The sequence below is a fragment of the Rhinatrema bivittatum genome, chromosome 1 (assembly GCF_901001135.1).
Source record: "Rhinatrema bivittatum chromosome 1, aRhiBiv1.1, whole genome shotgun sequence".
Classification (NCBI taxonomy): domain Eukaryota; kingdom Metazoa; phylum Chordata; class Amphibia; order Gymnophiona; family Rhinatrematidae; genus Rhinatrema; species Rhinatrema bivittatum.
In genome coordinates, this window is record NC_042615.1 from 681,556,875 (window position 1) to 681,576,627 (window position 19,753).

At 43.1% G+C, this 19,753-nt stretch overlaps 1 protein-coding gene across 12 annotated transcripts in view; it reads left to right on the forward strand.

Moving 5' to 3' along the window:
- MARVELD2 (MARVEL domain containing 2) overlaps positions 1-17,101 on the forward strand; it is a 48,893-nt gene extending 31,792 nt beyond the window's left edge. For all 12 annotated transcript variants that reach the window (XM_029574413.1, XM_029574393.1, XM_029574441.1 and 9 more), the window contains 3 exons: positions 8,410-8,581; positions 9,164-9,214; positions 16,756-17,101. In XM_029574413.1, the coding sequence (XP_029430273.1) occupies positions 8,410-8,581; positions 9,164-9,214; positions 16,756-16,875 (343 nt within the window). In that variant the 3' untranslated portion in view covers positions 16,876-17,101. The remainder of the gene's footprint in view (positions 1-8,409; positions 8,582-9,163; positions 9,215-16,755) is intronic.
- The last annotated feature ends 2,652 nt before the right edge of the window (positions 17,102-19,753 follow it).

Here is a 19,753-nt window from a genome sequence, read left to right on the forward strand (position 1 = left end):
ATCTGCCCTGCAGTTGGTGAGCATTACACCAAGAAGTCACAACTGAGGGTCTGAGACTGACTTAAGATATGCTTTTGTTTGCTTCATAGCTCTCAGCAGCTTAGGAAGTGCAGTAATATCTGTCTAACCATGTACGTGGAGGTGACTGACTTCACATTTGCTGTGCAGAGTCCTGTGGTCTGGTTTAATTGGTCATTATACGCAGTTTTTCTACCATTATTGAGTGCATGTGCCTCTATTGGACACACAGTAATGCATGCAAAGAAAAGGCTGAATTAGCATGTTTTGAAATTTGTGAGCAGGGGCATCAATCATCCAAGCTACAGATCATTTGCATATCTTTCATGAGTTTATAAGTTGTGTGAATGGTTGGTAGCGGAGGCTGAAGCCTTGAGGACTGGCATTGCCACCAAAATAATTGCCTTTCTCTGTTCATTCACTTCCCTCGCCTTTTGGGTCAGGTCATTTTTATTTATTTATTTATTTTTAATTTTTATATACCGAGGTTCTTATAGAGACTATAAATCACTCCGGTTTACATATAACGATAAACTGCCCAACAGAGATAAGGGGGCTTTACATAGAACAGTGGTACATATGGAACATTATAACTGGATGACAATTTAACATAATGATAATAAATAATATAGAATAGTTTTACTTGTAATTAATAAAATTATGTAATATAAACTGTATAATTTAAAGATTTAACTTGGATATAGTGACATATTAACCATGCCAAATATAAATAATAAGATAAAATGAATTTTGAACTTAGAAATTGTAGTCCAGTTGCAGAGGAAAATATAAATAAGATTAATTTTTAGCACTCAAAGATTGTTGTCCAGTTGCAGAGACCTGAAGGTAGGACTTGGTATGGTGACCATAATTAGGGGATACTTCTTATTTGGAAGACTTTCCGTCTTGGTAGGATTGTGAGTCTGGGAAGGCTTGTTGGAAAAGAAGAGTCTTTAGCCTTTTTTTGAACTCTTGATGATTGGGTTCAAGTCTTAGATTTGGGGGGAGCATGTTCCACTGGTGGGGGCCTGCTAAGGATAGCGCTCTTTTGCTCAGAGATGATTTTACTTGTTGGGCATGCAGTGATCCTTTGTAAGCGCTTCTGATAGGTCTGGAAGATGTGTGCGGTTGGAGTTGAAAGCTTAACGTGATGGGAGCTATTTTGTTTGTCGCTTTGTGGATGATTGTGAGTACCTTATAGAGTATCCTTTGTTTAATGGGAAGCCAATGTAGATTACTAAGGATTGGGGTGATGTGATCTTTTTTGTTAGTGCTTGTTAGAATTCTGGCAGCAGAATTCTGTACCATCTGTAATGGTTTGATCGTGTTGTTGGGTAGACCTAGTAGCAGGGAGTTGCAATAGTCGAGCTTTGATAATATTATGGATTGAAGTACTAGCCTGAAATCGGAGAAATAAAGGAGGGGTTTAAGTTTTTTGAGGACTTGCAGTTTGTAAAAGCAGTCCTTCGTGGTATTGTTTACGAACTTTTTTAGGTTAAGATGATTGTCAAGCCATGCTCCAAGGTCTCTGACGTCCGGTGAGAACATGTTATTAGCGTTTGGTAGAGAGAAGCTAGAAGAGATTGTGAGTGGATCCTGAGAGACAATGAGCATTTCGGTTTTATTGGCATTCAATACTAGGTTGAGGCTTGAGAGTAATTCCTTAATGGGCTGTAGGCATTCGTTCCAGTAAGTGATGGTTTTTTGAAGGGATTCTGTAATCGGGAGAAGGATTTGAATGTCGTCTGCATAGAGGTAATGGGTAAGCTTGAGGTTTGAGAGTAGGTGGCAGAGAGGGAGGAGGTAGATATTGAATAAGGTGGGAGAAAGTGAGGATCCTTGCGGGACTCCTTGCTCTGTAAGGATTGGATGCGATTCTTTGTTGTTTATCCTTACTTTGTAGAATCTGTTGCTTAGGAAGGAGTGAAACCATTTGAGAGCTGTGCCTTTGATCCCTATATTAGTTAGTTGGTCTATAAGTGTAGTATGTTTTACCGTATCAAACGCCGCAGAAAGATCAAGTAGAACCAGCAGGTAAGATTGTTTTTTCTCCAGGTTCACGAGGATGGTATCAGTGAGCGATAATAAGAGAGATTCGGTGTTTAGTCGTTTTCGGAAGCCATATTGAGCTGGGGATAGAATGTTATGATCTTCCAGATATTCTGACAGTTGCTTGTTGACAATTTTTTCCATCAGTTTGGCGATGAGTGGTAAGTTTGCAATCGGTCGGAAGTTAGCTGGGTCTGATGGAGAAGCATTTGGTTTCTTCAGTAACGGTTTCAGGATTGCCAATTTTAACTGGTTAGGAACTGAGCCTTGAGACAGGGATGTGTTGATAATTTCTGCTATTGGTTTTGAGATGGTGTTTGGTATGGCAATGAGGAGATTTGTTGGTAATGGGTCTGATGGGTGTGAGGATGGTTTTAGTTTTTTGAGTGTATTTTCGATCTCCAGTGAAGAAGTGAGCTCGAATGAGTCCATGCTTGTGTTTTGTTGCGGCACTGTTGTTAGATGGTGTGTTAAGGTGGGGCTATTGGATGTAATTGAATGGGTAAGGTTAGTGATTTTTGTCTTGAAGTAGTTGGCTAGCTCGTTAGCTTTGTTGAGCGCTTGGTGGTCTGGGATCGTGAGAGGAGATGGTTTGGTTAGAGAGGAGCCGTAAGAAAAAAGGGCCTTTGAGTCGAAAATGAAGTTGTGTATTTTTTTTGCATAGAATTCTTTCTTTGTTCTAAGGATAGTATTCCTGTAGGAGTTGAGGTGGGATTTGTAGATGGTTTGTGTCGAAGTGGATGAGTTTTTTCTCCAGCTTTGCTCTTTTTTTCTAAGAGATTGTTTGAGGGATTTAAGTTCGGCTGTAAACCAAGGTTTTCTATTGTCTAATGTAGGTTGTATGGTTTTAGTTGTGGTTGGGCAGATTTTATCTGCAATTTTATTGTTAATATTGATCCAAGAGGTGGTAGCAGTTGTTGCGTCTGTGAGGTCAAGTTGATTTAAAGCTTCGGACATCTTTTCACTGAGTATGTCTAGAGAGCAAGGTTTCCTGAATTGGATGGTGGATTTGGTAGTGATTTGAGGTGGAGGTTTGTTGATCCTAAGGGTTGTGTGGATGACTCTGTGGTCTGACCATGGAACTGGTAAACAAGTGGGGTTGGTGTAAATGTTGAAGAGTTCGTTAATAAAGATGAGGTCCAAAGTGTGGCCTGCCTTGTGGGTAGGACTGTTGATAATTTGAGCGAAGCCCAAGTGGTTGAGTGAGGAAAGAAAGGTTTGGCAGTTGATAGATTGTGGAGTAGCGTCTACATGTAAATTAAAGTCTCCGAGGATTATAGCAGGTTTTTCAGTGTTTATGTGTTTAGCTATAAGTTCGATCAGTGGGGAGGGATCCAGTTCTAGGGTACCTGGTGGGGCGTAGACTAAGGCTATTTGGATTTGATCCGATTTAAAGAGGGAGAATTCTAGTTTGGTGGAGGCGTTGGTAAGTTGTAAAGTTATATTAAGTCCTTTTTTGCTGCAAGGAGGAGTCCCCCACCTCTTTTTTTGGGTCTGGGGACAGAAAATAAGTCATAAGATTGAATGGGCAGTTGATTTGTAAGTACAGTATCTGTGTGTTTTAGCCATGTCTCTGTAATTGCACAGATATCTGGGTTGACTTCTATGAGATAGTCACTGAGGATGTCCATTTTTTTGGAAAGAGACTGAGCATTGAATAGAGTTAATGTAAATAAAGAGAGTCCTAAGATTTGTGTTATAGGTGATATCATTATTGGTAAAAGCCTTTGTTGTCGTGCGATGTGATGAATTGCAGGTTTTGTGTGCTTTCTGAGGTTATGCCAGATTTTGGGTATGGTGCAGAGGTGCATTGTTGTGGTTCAGTTGGTTGGGAGCAATGTTTCGATATTGAAGATGCTGGGCTAAGTATTGGTGAGGTTGACTGAATGCTGGACTGAATGCTGGAAAATGCTGAGTGAATGCTGGAGAGGCTGACTGAATGCCGGAGAGGCTGACTGAATGCCGGAGAGGCTGACTGAATGCCGGAGAGGCTGACTGAATGCCGGAGAGGCTGACTGAATGCCGGAGAGGCTGACTGAATGCCGGAGAGGCTAGATGAATGCCGGAGAGGCTAGATGAATGCCGGAGAGGCTAGATGAATGCCGGAGAGGCTAGATGAGTGCTGGAGAATGCTGGAGAGGCTGGATGAATGCTGGAGAGGCTGGAGAGGTCGGATGAATGCTGGAGAGGCTGGGTGAATGCTGGAGAGGCTGGGTGAATGCTGGAGAGGCTGGGTGAATGCTGGAGAGGCTGGAGGCTGGATGAGTGCTGGAGAATGCTGGATGAATGCTGGAGAGGCTGGAGGCTGGATGAGTGCTGGAGAATGCTGGATGAATGCTGGAGAGGCTGGAGGCTGGATGAGTGCTGGAGAATGCTGGATGAATGCTGGAGAGGCTGGAGGCTGGATGAGTGCTGGAGAATGCTGGATGAATGCTGGAGAGGCTGGAGGCTGGATGAGTGCTGGAGAATGCTGGATGAATGCTGGAGAGGCTGGAGGCTGGATGAGTGCTGGAGAATGCTGGATGAATGCTGGAGAGGCTGGAGGCTGGATGAGTGCTGGAGAATGCTGGATGAATGCTGGAGAGGCTGGATGAGTGCTGGAGAATGCTGGATGAATGCTGGAGAGGCTGGAGGCTGGATGAGTGCTGGAGAGTCTGATTACATGCTGGAGCAGCTTGTGAGTGTTGGAAAGGCTGTTATGTGTATGGGTCGCTGGACAAATGGTTGGATAACGTTGATGTAGCGTGCTTCGGTAGTGTAGGCTGGGTTGTGTGGCAGAGTCGTTTAGCATAGGTGGTTTCTTGTTGTGCTCAGGTTCACACGAAGGGGCACAGAAAGGGGCAAGCCCCTTTGTCGTGCTCCTTCGGCGTGCGACGCACGGCGCGCGACGCCTAGCTGGGTGGGATTTAAAGCTCTGCTGAGCTTTAACTGGTTGGCTAGCTATATTATTTATGGGCGGGTCTTAGCGTGTGTCCCTGCTTTTTTAATCTTTTAGTTTGTCTTTTTATATCTTTTCGTCGAGTTGTGTCCGCCGGACTGGGCCTCGGCGCGCGCGGCTGGCGTTGGGGTCCCCCGGGTGGGGAGGCCGAGCACTGACCTGACCTTCCCCCGGTGGGGCTCCGGCGCCGGTCGCGCAGGTCTTCGGTCGCCGCGTGTAGCAGGAGGAAAAGGAGGTAATGGCGCCTGCAGTCGGGATTTAAAGCCCTGTCGGGCTTTCTCTGGTTGGCTGGTAATTTTGGTTGGCTGGTGATTTTACTTCTAGGGTAGGCAGTTACATAGCAGTAGAGTACAACTGTTGGAATTACCACGGAAGTAACAACACACCTCTGAAGCCTTTTGTCTTGCACTAGGTGGTTCAACTAAGCTGCATTTGCTTCAGCATGAAATGCAGTCTGTTTTATTAATTATAATGTGGCTCTGGCAGCATCAGCTGGACTGGCTCTGTTGTGTCCGACTCTTCAGGTTGATTCATAGGGTGCAGAGCTTTAACATCTTACTGCCACTACCTTGGAGATTTTTTACAGGATTTTTTTTTTTAACCCCACTGTAGAGACTATAGAGTCAGACTTGGTTAATTCATATGAATCATATAATGTTTCATACACATTAGAAGCTTGGTTATCAGCTGGAGGGCATATTTACTGATTAACTGGTGCCGGCAACAATATAAATAAAGGGCTAAGTTCTTTCTGGTTATGGTGTTTGCTTTTTTTTCTTCTTTTTATGGTCCTCTCCTTGGTTTCTCCAGTTCATTCTTGAGCCCTTAAGAATATGTCCCAGGCTAAAAGCAGCAGTATAATATCTTTTTGAAGGAGGGACTCTTAATTTATGTAAGTGAAGTCACTTTGAGAAGCTATTTGCTTTCGTAGATTGGAGGAGGAGACGGATAATGTGCAAATCATGATCAGTCTCAAGTAACTTTTATAAGACTGTATGTTTGTATCCCCCTTGTGACTTAAAGATCTCAAAATAATTTTTGAGATGATAAAAGGACTAGGGGGCACTTCATGAAGTTAGCAAGTAGCACATTTAAAACTAATTGGAGAACATTTTTTCACTATGCATAATTAAGCTCTGGAATTTGTTGCCAGAGGATGTGGTTAGTGTAGCTGGGTTTATAAAAGGTTTGAATAACTTCTTGGAGGAGAAGTCCATTAACTGCTATTGATCAAGTTGTCTTTAGAGAATAGCCACTGCTATTACTGGCTTCGGTAGGATGGGATCTACTTAGTGTTTTGGTGCTTGTGGCCTGGTTTGGCCTCTGTTGGAAACAGGATGCTGGGCTTGATGGACCCTTGGTCTTGACCCACTGGCAATTTCTTATGTTCTGATGAGAAAAACTACACCTGGTGATGGGCCATCCTATTCTTTAGGTTGCTAGATATACTGCTTATTTACAAAGGATGCTTACTTCATCTTTGAGCAAAATCTCATTTGTCTTGTCCAGCACACTATGGGGTAGATTTTAAAAGGAGCATGTCCATGTGCGTGTGGCTCCTGGCGCACATGGATGCACCGATTTTTATAACGTGCTCGCCAGCATGCCCATGTTATAAAATGGGATGGCCGCGCGCACATGTGCACTGGGTTTTAAAACCTGCGCGTGCATGTGTGAGCAACACATGCAGTGGGGGGGCAAATTTTTGCTAACTACGCACGGTGATCTCCTCCAGGTCCCTCCCAGTCTGCTCCAATTAAGGAGCAGACTGGGAGGGAAGTTCCCTACCTAAACTCCCTACCTCTTCCTCTCTCCTCCCCACCCCCTAAACCCTTTCTATGAATTTACCTTTTTTTGTTTTATTACTCTCTTCTCCCCTGGAGCAGAAGTGATCTGTGCACGCTGGCCCCCGGACAGTGTAGAATGGCGCTGTCCTGGCCCGCCCCTTGGTTTTTATGCGCGTAGGCCTTTAAAAATCCGGCCTTATATTTCTCTGTGGTGGTGGGGTAGGAGGGAAATATTGAAAACATCTTATATCTAGCACTAAGTAGCTACTTGTAAACCCCCTCCCCCCTTTCAAAGGGGAGAGTCGTTGGGCACTTCGGGTGAGGGAAAACCTTTCTGCAGCCCTGTCACAGGATTCCTTCCATTAGGGAATAGCTATTGCTATGGGGTCCAAGGGGAGTTGCACCCCAGAAAAAAATAGCAGTCCACACTCTGTGTTCCAGAAAATATAGAAAAAAAATGTATTGTGGAGATCAAATTCAAAGGCCAGAGAGTTAGAAAATTGAAGTGGAGAAGACTGATAAAATACTTAATATGAAAGGCAGCTTCTCAGTCCACCACAATTACACTTTGCAATTATTTCCCAATTCTTTGAGCAAAGATCTTCAGAATCTGGTCCCTCTCAGCTTACCCACCAAGCTTCCTTTTCCTCAAGACCCCACTGAGGAGTACAGATTAGTAAAACTCCTCATCTGACAGCATTTTTCCCAACAGTGGACATCCCCAGGCAGAACTGGGGGTCCCCATGGACTTGGTGGCCTGTAGCTGTACTGGAAGGCGCTCTGCTGCTCTTCCAACAAACCTTCCCAGCAGCTGTCTAGCTCTGAACTCTCAAGGGCTAAACTTTCAAAACTGCTGGATCTGTCAGTCTCAGAATCTGTATCTCGTCTCTGGTCTCATGAGAGGCGCTTTTATAAACCTCCCCAGACCATAAATGGAAGGCACCCACCTTCACTCAACTAGAAACGCCTCTCAGAACCTCCGCATATGGGAAAATGATCCATTATTCATATATAATAGACTTTAGTGACTTAACTGGGGGCCATATACTGTACATATATTACTGGCACATCAGATGTGCCAAAGGCAATGCTCGAGCACTGCCTTTTCGCTCTGCTCATGTGCATGCTGCTGATTGTTCAGATTAATCAAAATGGTGTATGCAGTGGAGTGACTTTTATTTCTCAGCTGCTACAAATGCAGAAAGATTACCTGGCAGTTGTCTTGAACAAACCATATTAGAACAGTGAGGGCTGGTATATTTTAATCCTTTAGTTTAGTTTGAAGAACAAAAACATGTGTAAGTTTTTTTTGAAAGGTAATGCATATTATAAAGGTTGGTATTTTCTACAGCGCACCTGAAGCAGTAGGGTTGTTGGAGATTAGTGCTGCTCTGTCCCCACTTGCATTGAAGCATGTCTGTCCTTTTTCTTTAAGAGGTAAGGCAAGGTCAGGGCCTAGGAGCTCTTCCATCACAGAAAAGCCAAACCTCAAAACTGCCTAGTATGATAAATTGAGAACAAACTTTTTTACGTGTGGCATTTGCACAAAACAATAGAGGAAACCACAGTGCATTGGCTACTGAATTAATTTAACCACCTGGTTTTTTTCTCTCGCAGAAAGTACCCTGCAATTAAGACAGATGACGAGCGAGAGCGTTACAAAGCTGTGTTCAATGATCAGTTCTCGGAGTACAAGGAGCTCTCTGCTGAAGTTCAGGCAATCCTAAAGAAATTTGACGAACTGGATGCAGTTATGAACAAGTTACCGCTTCGTCCTGACAACCAGCTTGTGAGTGTCTAATTAAAACCCAGACAAACTGACCTGCAGCTGGATGGGTGTCTGTAAAGAAGAGCTTAGTCTGACGTGCACTTTTTAAACCTTAAATAATGAATGCTTAAGTCCCTGTGACTGTGCAGAGAGTGAGGTAAGTGCTGGAGTGAGAATTAGGCCAGGCCTCTCTTGCCATCAGGCGTAACTCATAAAAGCCCAGCCCGACACCTCTGGCTTTCATCAGCCCTGGCAAAGGTCAGATTTGTCGGGGTTAAAGGTTGGTGTTGGTTGTTGCATTTTGAGGAGAGCCTGGCCTTTGTGCTGTGATAGTGTTGTATTTTGTCTTTCCTGTGTACTCTCTGCTGTTATCAGTCTGAAGCAGTCTTTCCTTGTTTCCATCTGTTGATTTGGAGGGATGGACTCAAAGGTCATTTAACTCGTATTTGTTTTTAACTGTTGTGTGTGATGTAAAGATTTTTTTTTTCATTATGCATTGCATAGGAAGTTTCTGGAGCACAGTGAGAGACAACCTAAAAATGATATTTTTTTGGAGGGGCGGCTATATGAATTCATTTTGTATTATTATTTTTTTTTTTGTAGGAGTATGACAGGATTTCAAATGTTCTTCAGGAGTACAAAAAGAAAAAGAATGTAAGTGGAAATACCTTTGTTAGTGGTTTAGTTTTTGTCAGTCTGTCCTTTATTTGTTAGGTAAGGGGAGTTGTAGTTCTGCTATTACATTTAAAGGGGAAGTATTTTGTATTCTAGACATCTTGGGTAGTCTGTACTTTGTCTTGGCAATTCCTGAATAATTTTTTTTTTTTTTTTTTGGTGGAGAGGTAATTTGTAATTTCTTAAGTTATGTTGGGACTTTTTTTTTTGTGACCCTGTTCCACAACCCTGATAATTGGGATGAAGTCGGGCACAAACTTTTGATCTAGAGCCAGATATCTTCTGCATATTTATTGTAGATCTCCTGAAAACCAGGACTGGGTTTGAGAGCCACTGATGTAGAGTTAAGTAGAGCAGAATATCTCCTGTAAAGGATTCCAGCACCATAAAAATCAATCAGCGTTGCCTTCCACCAGCAGATGTACAATTAAAGCAGTTGGCATACTCCTCCTCTCTGGGATGGTTAAGCAGGAGTAAACTGCACCCAAGCTTGCACACCGCCTCCCTGCTCTGAAACATGCAATTCAGCCTCTCCAAAGGTGGATAATCTCTCTTAAGCAGCCCCTGCTGCTATTCCACACAGGCAGCAACAGCAAAAGGAGCTATCCTGAGCAAAGGAGCCAAATTCTTCATGCGGAGCATAGGGTAGACACTGACTTGCCACTCTTACGTAAGCCATCTTGTCAGGGCCTGTGCAAGGGGATTAGGCGCCCCGACTCCTACATCGTTCTCGATCACGCCCGCTGACTGTGTGGTTTTCTGGGTCGTGAGCAGGTTGGGCACTGCTTGTGGCCCGCCAAATCTCCACTCCTCTTTGCCGCCGCTTGTGGCCCCATATGACTCGCACCCAGTGGCACACCAAGGGTCTCCGGCGCCCGGGGGCCAATGCATTTCTGTGCCTTTCCAGCATCCCCCCCCATAATCCTTCTTGTACTAATGCTTAAGGTCACAGAAAATCAGTGGCATCTCTACAGAAGAATGTTTTTTTTGGGGGGGAGCCAAAATTTCTTCATCACACCCACCTCTATAGCATGGATCCTGCTTTAAAATTGGTTACAAAAAAAAAGTGTTAAAAAAAATAAAAAAAAGTCCAAAGGGTCTTCTGCGTAATTTTAAAAAGCTGGCCAGTTTCACACTTCTAGTAAAACTACTATAAAATTATTTGATAGCCTCATTCAACTAATTCTATGTGGCTGTGAGAGTGAAGTCTGGAATATGTAGGAAGGGACAGGATGTCAATATAAATCCTGCACCTCCAGTTCTCTAACTCTGTGCATCCACTGAAATTCCCCCAAACAATGGAGCTTGGATGTTTCCCTTACAGATCATCATACTAAAAGATATTTTCAAAATCTGTTGTCACCTCACAGTAACAGCAGCACAAACACCTTCCACTGCCAGGCACATTGTGAACTAACACAAAACCTCGCAAAAAAAGACACTCAAAATCTATACTGCAATCCCATCGTAACATAACACTTTATCTTGAAAAGGATAAGACCTCTCTTTCACTTGCAGGACTTTAGAACAATCCTTCAGGCATTAGTTTTCTCAAAGTTAGACTATTGCAATTCTATCCTACTAGGTCTCCCTTCCTCCTATACCAAACCGCTTCAGATGGTACAGAATGCGGCAGCACGAATATTAACTAACACCAGAAGAAGAGATCACATCTCCCCTATCCTAAAAAGCCTTCATTGGCTGCCAGTGCACTTCAGAATTCTCTACAAATCCATCTCCGTTATCTACAAATCATTCATCAACATACTTCTATCGACCTGCAAATTCCTCTCCTCTTACACAATTCCTCAAGACCTACCAGAGACGCATATAGAGGTTCACTCCAGGTTCCTCCAACCAAAGCCACTAGACATATTACCTTGAGAGATCGGGCCCTCTCTACCACCGGTCCCCCTTTATGGAATTCCATCCCCCCAGACCTAAGACAGGAACCCTGCCTTCTAACCTTCAGGAAGAGACTTAAGACTTGGCTCTTCAAACAAGCTTTCCCGGACTCCAGCTAATGTCCTTCAACTTCAAGTTCTATAACACAACCAGCTCTTTTAACTGTTCGTTGTAAATATTTAAAATGCTATTAACCTTTTCTTTTTCCTTCCTCTCCCAGTTTAAGCATCCCTGTTTTTTGTAACTGCTTTCTTCCGCACTACAGTTCGTTTGTTTTTTCTTTCTATGCACCACTGTTTTAATGTAAACCAGCATGATGTGATTTTATCATGAATGCCGGTATATAAAAACCTTAAAATAAATAACAGTAATAACAACAAGGACTCAAACAACAATAACCCTACCTGTGAATAAGCAAGGGTAAATATTACACTGGGTCCTAGAATACCAATACACCACCTACTGAGGAAACAAAACAAACCCGATTGCTATAGATCCCTATACAGACACTACATGCTAGCAGAATCTCTCATCACTGTCACACACACAGAGCAGAGACAGACCCTCACCAAATACAGAATACAAAATAAAGGAGCACAAATTAAACAAAAACTAAAATGGAAACTCCAAGAAGCCAGACTGTGTATTAACAATTGACAAACAGAACCACCATTCCTCATAAAACAAATAAAATCAAGAAACAAAGCATCAGTGATAATAGTAAAACCATAATAAAGAGTATTTTAAAACTACTGATAAATAGAATTTCTATTAATTAAAATCATATACTTTTTTTACAATTTCCCAAACACCAATAAAATATTTCAAAACAGCACACATATCAAATAACATCCAATAATTAAAACTAATAATGATTTTAAAAAGCCCCTGCATCCCCTTCTGTAGGAGCTCTTGACTTCGTCACCCTGATATTGTCAATGATTAGGAGGTTATCCTCTCTCTCTCACACATACTCACATGTCCATTTTCTCTCATACATACACATTCATGCTCTTATACCACCCTAACCTCTCGCTCTCACAGACACTGACACACTCTCAGGCTCTAAGACACTCTCTCTCCCTCCACACACAAACTCTTACTCCCCTGGATTTTCTCATACACACACACTCTCTCTCACACACACGCACACACTAAATGCAGACCCCCCTCTTTCTTTTGCCAGCGACCTCAGAACCTCTCGCATTCCTCTGCTGCCACTGTCACTGCTGCCGCATGGCTATTAGGGAGGCACCAATTGCTGCTACTGGCACTGAAGCCCATTCTGCTACCTCCTCTGTGCAGGCCCCGTGGGCTTCCACTTCCTCCATGCTGATCTCGTACATTATGAGATCCGCATAGAGAAAGTACTACTCTTGCACATTCCGAAAGATTACATGTGCCAATCACTAAAGTAATTTTTTTTTTTTTACCTTTGTTGTCTGATCTTAGTTTTCAAATCGGTTGGTCACAGGCTTTTGTTCCACCTCCCCTTTCTTATTTTTTTGCCAATTCCTTTTATATTGTCTTTTTTCTATTTCTTTTCTCTCCATCTTTCCTCAAACACACAGTCAGGTTCTCATTCTCACATGCTTTCTCTCTCACACACAGGCTCTCACTGTCACATCCTGTCTGACTCGCACACCCTGGCTCTCTCTCCCTCCCACATGCTGTCTTGCTCAAGCACAGGCTCTGACTGTCACATGCTCTCTCTCATATAGTCATTCATACACACAGGCTCTCACTGTCACATACTGTCTTGAGTTTCACACACACAGGCTCTCTCTCATTCCCACATGCTGTCTTGCTCAAGCACAGGTTCTCACTGTCACATGCTCTCTCTCTCTCTTACACACACACACAGGCTCTCACATGCTGTCTCTGCAAACATTCAGGTTCTCAATCCCACACACAATCTCTCAACTCACTCTATAGACTCTCAGCCTCTCTCACCTCTGGGCCTCCTCTTCACGGGTCGCCGCAGGATGTGCTCTGCAGCGGCCCTGATCTTCTCAGGCCACCTGCCGCAATGTGAGATCCGAGGCGGCCCTGCTACCGAGCCTCTTCCTCTTCTCGGGCCGCTGCGACTTGGGATTCGCGGTGGCCCATAAGCGTTGCTCCTCTTCTGCACGCACTGATGCTCCTCCTCCTTCCTGCCTGCGCGGCTCTGGCAACAGTTTATTCCGGGGCCGCGCAGGCAGGAAGGAGGAGCAGCACCTGCACGTTTAGACGCGACCTTTTTCTTCGGGCCGTGGTGATGTGAGTTCCACCACGGCCCTGCCGATCTGCCTGCTATGTGTGTCGCTGCTCAGCCACCAGTGGGATGAGGTCCACCGGTGGCCGCATGAGCCTCCCTGTGCCCGGGGGCATTGGCTCCCCTCGGGATACCACTGCTCACGGCGCCCACTAATACTTGGCGCCCTAGGCCCATGCCTAGTTCACCTAGTGCTTCCACTGGCCCTGCATTGTGTAGTTTTCCTACCATGTAACAGCAGAAAAGAATCACAAATTAATACACTTGAAGTTTCACATGTGAAGCCAAACTCGGGCTTCTTTTGTAAACTGGTTCATTTTAATCCATATGACTCATGACCCCTTCGAACCACTTTCCTTTTGATATGAACATGCAGTGTTGTACCACAGAAAATGTGATGTAGCTTACATCTCAGAGTTAGTTGCATGTATGTGTTGTGCAGGTCAACATGAGACGTCTGTGTCGCTTTGCTGCACTGGCTGAAACTTGCCCGTAGTGGAATGGTTCTCAACTCTGGCCTGCAAGGCCTCCAAACAGATCTATGTGGTTTATCTTTTTTTTTGTTTTAAAGATATCCACAGTAAATATTTGAGGCATATGATTAGACTATTAATCTGACTAAACTGCATACTTTGGTTACTGTGGAAACCAGACCTAGTCGGAGGCCTTCAGTTTAGAAAAAAGTGCTCTAGTGAATTCCCAGTATAAAAGGTATTAGAAAATATAGGCATGTATTAGATACTGAGGGGATTTACTTGGTTATTAATCACATTGGAGTAAGAGGCTTAGTAAAGTTTTGTGTAGAATGAAGGATAGAAAATGCAAAAAAAAACCAAAACACAAAGTGCTGCTGTGGGAGACAGAACTTGATTGCATTCCACACAGACACATTGCTAATGCTTGCATATATGTGATGGGGAACGGGAGAAATAGGGAGCCCCCCCCAAACCAAAGCCCAGATGTCGGTGGCATCCTAAAGTGGGAAGATACTTCAAATAAAATAGTCTTCTGGGAGGGCTTGGGCTAGCGAAGGCAGGAGCAAATGAACTAAAGAAGAGCTGTAAGCACCCTTTTATGTAGAGCTACCTGAGAGAAGCCTCTGGAGTGTGGATCCAGTAGTATAACACAACCCTTTCTTCATGCTCATTATTCCCACCAGCGTAACATGATGGTTTTTATCAATCCCACTGTCTTTCCTTTCCTCGCCTTTGCTTCCCTTCACCCCATCCGAAATGAATATTTCAAGAGAGCCAGAAGGCCATCCATTTGGGTACTTGCCAGGTTCTTTTGGCCTCTGTTGGAGACAGGATGCTGGGCTTGATGGACCCTTGGTCTGACTCAGTATGGCATGTTCTTATGTTCATTCCTGCCTCGGTTCTTCTAAATGTAAATCTTAGTGTCATAATGTTTCTCAGAGTTTCAGATTATTCCCAGTCTCAACAGGCAGCCGCTGCCAGCTGCTGATGTCACCTTTCCTGTATGAATGAATGCACGAAATGCAATTAGCGTCTCCAGGGATCTTCCTCTCTCTGCCTCCTCTGGGTGCAGGCACTGTGCCACAATTGTCTGCTGAGCATCATGATTGTTTAAAGCTGTAGGAAATTAGGATGGCTTCCCCTCCTGTCCCAATTTTTATTTTTAAAAATTGCCTCTGTCAAATGGGCATCAGAAAAGTTTCAAAATCAGGGAGAGATGGAAAGGGCATTACCAGCAGCAGCTGTGCCCCTCCCCCAACCCACGAAGTGTGGTGTGAGAGCTGCCCACTGCTAATGTCGTCAGGGACTCTGGATCATTATGGGTAAGAAGAGAGGAGGTCATTGTACAGGTTTACCCACCTGCCTTCCCTCGTCTTCATCGCAGATGACTTTTGAAGCCTTTGTGTTGCGCACAGGTTGATACTGGTCTTTAGTGAACTTGGAACAGCAGGAGGCTTTGGTTTCCCTAAGCGCAGAGAGTCCTCTCCCTCCTCAGGCTGAACTGATAGATGTTAGTAGAGCCGGGGTTGGGAATGAAGTGTTTGGGTGAATCCTCCCTTCACCCTACACAAGATGGGGAGCTCTCTGTAATTGGGGGCTGTGTCATCAATGCCCCCTGCCAATATGGAAGAATTTAGTCCACCTTGTTTAAGCCTGCAGTAGTGACTCTCGATATATTATGGACTGCTATTACCAACCTGGAAAATTGTCTTCAAGAATAGATTCGCTGTTGAATTCTGTTGGTGAATTACCTGTACAGGTTAATCTACATTCTTCTTCTGTTAAGGAGCCAGGCGATAGAATAATTACTAACCAGTTCAGCTAAGATAAAAGAATGTAACATGGTATTAATTAAAAGAATCAGGTAATGCATGGTAAAATTTAAAACAGGGGGAATTTATGAGAAGGCTAAATTTTGAGATTTTTAAATTTTCCCTGATGCTACTTAATTTCTCCTTTGGAGATAAGTTTTATATAGAATTCTTAAAAGTTTCTGAAGAATCTCTATCCCATCAGCTTCCAAAATATATTGTTTTCCAGACCAAGAGAAAGGGTCATCTTTGGACAATGCAGGGAAAATCTGAATTGACATTGGAGAGTTTTGATCTTTCTGGTATTTTAGAACAGTCGCAATCAGTAGTTGCCGATAGGTAACCAAGAGGGTAGCCCTATGTTCAAGAATTAGATAGATATTCAGTGGACAATGAGGCTGCCTTTTTTTTTCCCCCCCACTTGAGATACTTTTTTCCTTGGGTTAAAAAATGGGTTCCCTGCCATGGTCTGGGAAACACGACAGAGAAGAACATTCTTTCAATGAGAAGTACATGGTGCTAGTGTCCTGTTAGAGTTTCCCTGTAAATGTGGTGTAAATCTTGAAAGGGTGAAACATGTTTTTTATCTGACTCACTTGGAAGGCTTTTTGCAAAATAAGTGCATTCCATCTGGGGCTGTTTCATAATGTTTAGGATAAGGACTTAAATATAAATTATAGTGGAACTGAAATTAATAACTTTTTTTCCCTTTGAACTCTCTCCCCATTTGAAGTCTAAATTAGTGGCAAAGAGATGTAATTTTATTTCTTTGTGAATATTTCTCTTTTGTATTACTCACATGTTTCTGCCATGTGTTTCTTGTGATCGGGGTTTACCTGATTCGTGGATTTGAAAATTTTAATAAAGAGATGGGGAAAAAGTGTCAAAATACCAGAGACCCCCTAAAATTGTGGGGCATTTTCTTTTAAGTGGGGCTGGAGAGGGGGTAGTTGTGCTTTTTGTATTATCTGAGCCCTTTCCTTTTAAATCTTCCTTAACTGGCAATCTAGGTGAGCAGTTCAGTGAGCATGGTGCTGGTACCCTGTTTTTGATTTACCTGGTGCTTCCCCACAGGATCCTACATTTTTGGAGAAAAAGGAGCGCTGTGAATATCTGAAGAATAAACTGTCTCACATTAAACAAAGAATCCAGGACTACGATAAAGTTATGAACTGGAATGATGGATACCATTAAAGGACTTGTCTTCATCTTATCTGAAGCTTAGGAGTTTCTGTGTAACACTTCCTACCATATCTCCCCCCCAGAGAGCGAAAGAGAATGTGAAACTGATTTCCTCATTGTTTTAACCCTCTTGTTTAATTTTATTCCTCTTTGTATGTAGAGAATTTTTTGTACAGAAATTTCAGTAAGGTGTGTTTGTAAAAGGACACTGCGATTTTATAAATTAATTGTATCAGTATATTTTAAAGAGCATTTCATTATTTTGTCAGCGGTACTGCAGATAAGTACCTCATCTCTTCTGTAGTATTTGCTAGACGAAGAATTTTTATACTTTTGTCTTCTGCTTTTTTATGTGGCTACTGGGATCCCTGGGCAAATGCAAGAACAAAGTTAATGCAATATATCAAATCCTGTCATTCAGGCCGATATAGAAAGCTGCGCTTGGCCAAGCGCACCGTTTAGCAGCATGTTTTAGACGCACTATCATTACCCTTATACTGTAAGGGGTAATACTGCATGGAAAACGTGTGGCCAACCACTCTGAGACTAATAGCGCTCATCACATGCAAATGCATGTTGATGAGCCTATTAGTTATTCCCCCGGAATACTGATAGTAAATGTGCAGCCAAGCAGCACCTTTTACTCTCAGAAAAACTTGAAAGCACTGGGAAAAGTGTACAGAAAAGCAGAAAAAACTGCTTTTCTGAATACCCTCTGACTTAATATCATAGTGATATTAAGTCTGAGGCACAAAAAACTAAAATAAATAAATCTGCCCACCAGTCGGTGGGTTCGAAAACGGACAGTTTTGCTGGCGTCCATTTTCTGAACCCTTGGCTGTCAGTGGGTTCAAAAACAAACGCTGGTAAAACTAAGCGTCAGTTGTCAGACCCGCTAAAGCCATCGTTTCCATTAATGAGACGCTAGGGATGTGCTAGTGTTGCTAGCGCCTCCTTATTAGAGCATGGCCTAATTTGAATACAAAATCGCGCACTCAAGACTTGCTTGGGCACGCGGCAGGAGAGTGAGTGCTTGACTCAGAGCGCTGGCTCTCCTGCACCTTTTATTGCATCGGCTTGTTTGCTAGTTGAATGACAGACTGCCACCTCCTGTAATTACATCACTAGCCAGTGTCTTAGTAATATGGCATGGGCTGAGAGGAGGAAGCTGCTCTGTGGTATCACTACTTGAAGTGCAGGATATAGCTTTAATAACATTTTATAGAGCTAGCATTGCAGGGAAAGGGGATATTGAAATATTCCATGTATCAGATTAAGGGCTTGATAAATGTATTATTTTTTAAATGTTTCCTGACTGTAGCTCTACAAAATTAGCATCCTTTCTTGGAAGCTTTTTTTTTTTAATTTAATTTTTTTTTTTAAATGCACTGAATTTCCTTTCCCCACCAGCTTCATTCTGTGTATGCATTCCTGCAGGCTGTTTTATGGTATCTTCTATCTTGTGTGAAGCTATTGCAGCACTTAAACACTGAACATGGGTCTCTAAAGCAGGGGCTTGGCAACTCACAGCATATGTGGCACATAGCCACATTCTTTACAGCACGCCAGTTGCTCTCCCTCCCACTACCCAATGCTGTCTGCACTGAGCATTTTCAAAACATGCGGGCTGGCTGTGCTGGTCCCACGATGCACAAGATTAGAGTAGCCAGCCTGAGACTTCTGAAAAGGCTTGCAGGGGGAGAGCGAGCTTTGGGTAGTGCTGACAGAGGGGGGAGGCACCCCTCTCACCTCACCAGCCTTTTCCAGTGGTGCTGAACCAAAAAAAGGTTGCCAGCACCTGCTGTAAAAAAATGTGTATATATTCTAGTTTAAATTTGTAAGATAAAGCTAATTACAGTGTAATAAAGCCAGCCTGTTACTGTTAGGCATATTAAAAGAAAAATAACACTAATCACTTCAGTTTGCATTCTTCATAGTTCACATTTGTGAATTTCTGTAACTAGAAATCACTGTAAATGAGCCATGAAATTGTATAGAAACATGTATATGCTTCAGGCACCTCAGGCTGACTTCAGTTTGGACAGTAATTTCCTAAGCAAGAATAAGTCTGCACAGAGGTTTAAGCAAAAATACTTTTGTACTTAGATTTTCAGTAGATCTGCATGCTGAAAATTAAATCTTATACTAAATAAATTAGGGGGGTAGGTTTTTGTGTTTTTTTAAATGTTTGAAAAACTTGGTGAAAATGCAGGCAACTCTGTGGCTGGGTTTGTCTGGCAGGCTGAGAAGGTAGAATGGGCTACTGACTGGGTCTGCCTAGCAAGCAATGCTGGGGACCTAGGCGACCAGGTGGTCACTCAGTGGCCACATTGATATTGCTTGCTATTTAGATTTATTAGAGCTTTTGTGTTTAGGCCTGGGAAAGGTGTGTGCTGGAGGAAACTGGGGGAAGGAATCATGTACACTCCCCTAGCTGAGATAGGGGAACAAAGGAGAAAGATAAAAAAAAAAAAAAAGACTGGATAAGAAGAAATTTTGCAGTTGATCACTCTCTGGCTGGCAAGTGCCCTGGCAGTCTGAACAGAATAATTGGGCAAGCTCGATGGGCTGCTATCATTTTACTATGATACTATGGTCTGTGTGTGGTGACCACTAAAGGTATTCCTAGCTTTTGCTTGTGTTTATGGTTTGATGCTTGAAATTGGGGACAGCACACAAAGACCACAGATCCTCCTCCATGCATGTCCTGACCTAGGCCAGGGTTGTACAGCTCTAGTCCCAAGGTCCACAAGCACCTTATTTTCAAGATAAGCTATGCAAATTAAGTTATTTATCTAAATATGTATATACTATATTTTAAATGACAGTGGTGTGGAACCTTCAAGGACTACTTGGATTTTTGTTTTAGATTTGTGCTGTGTCAAATACA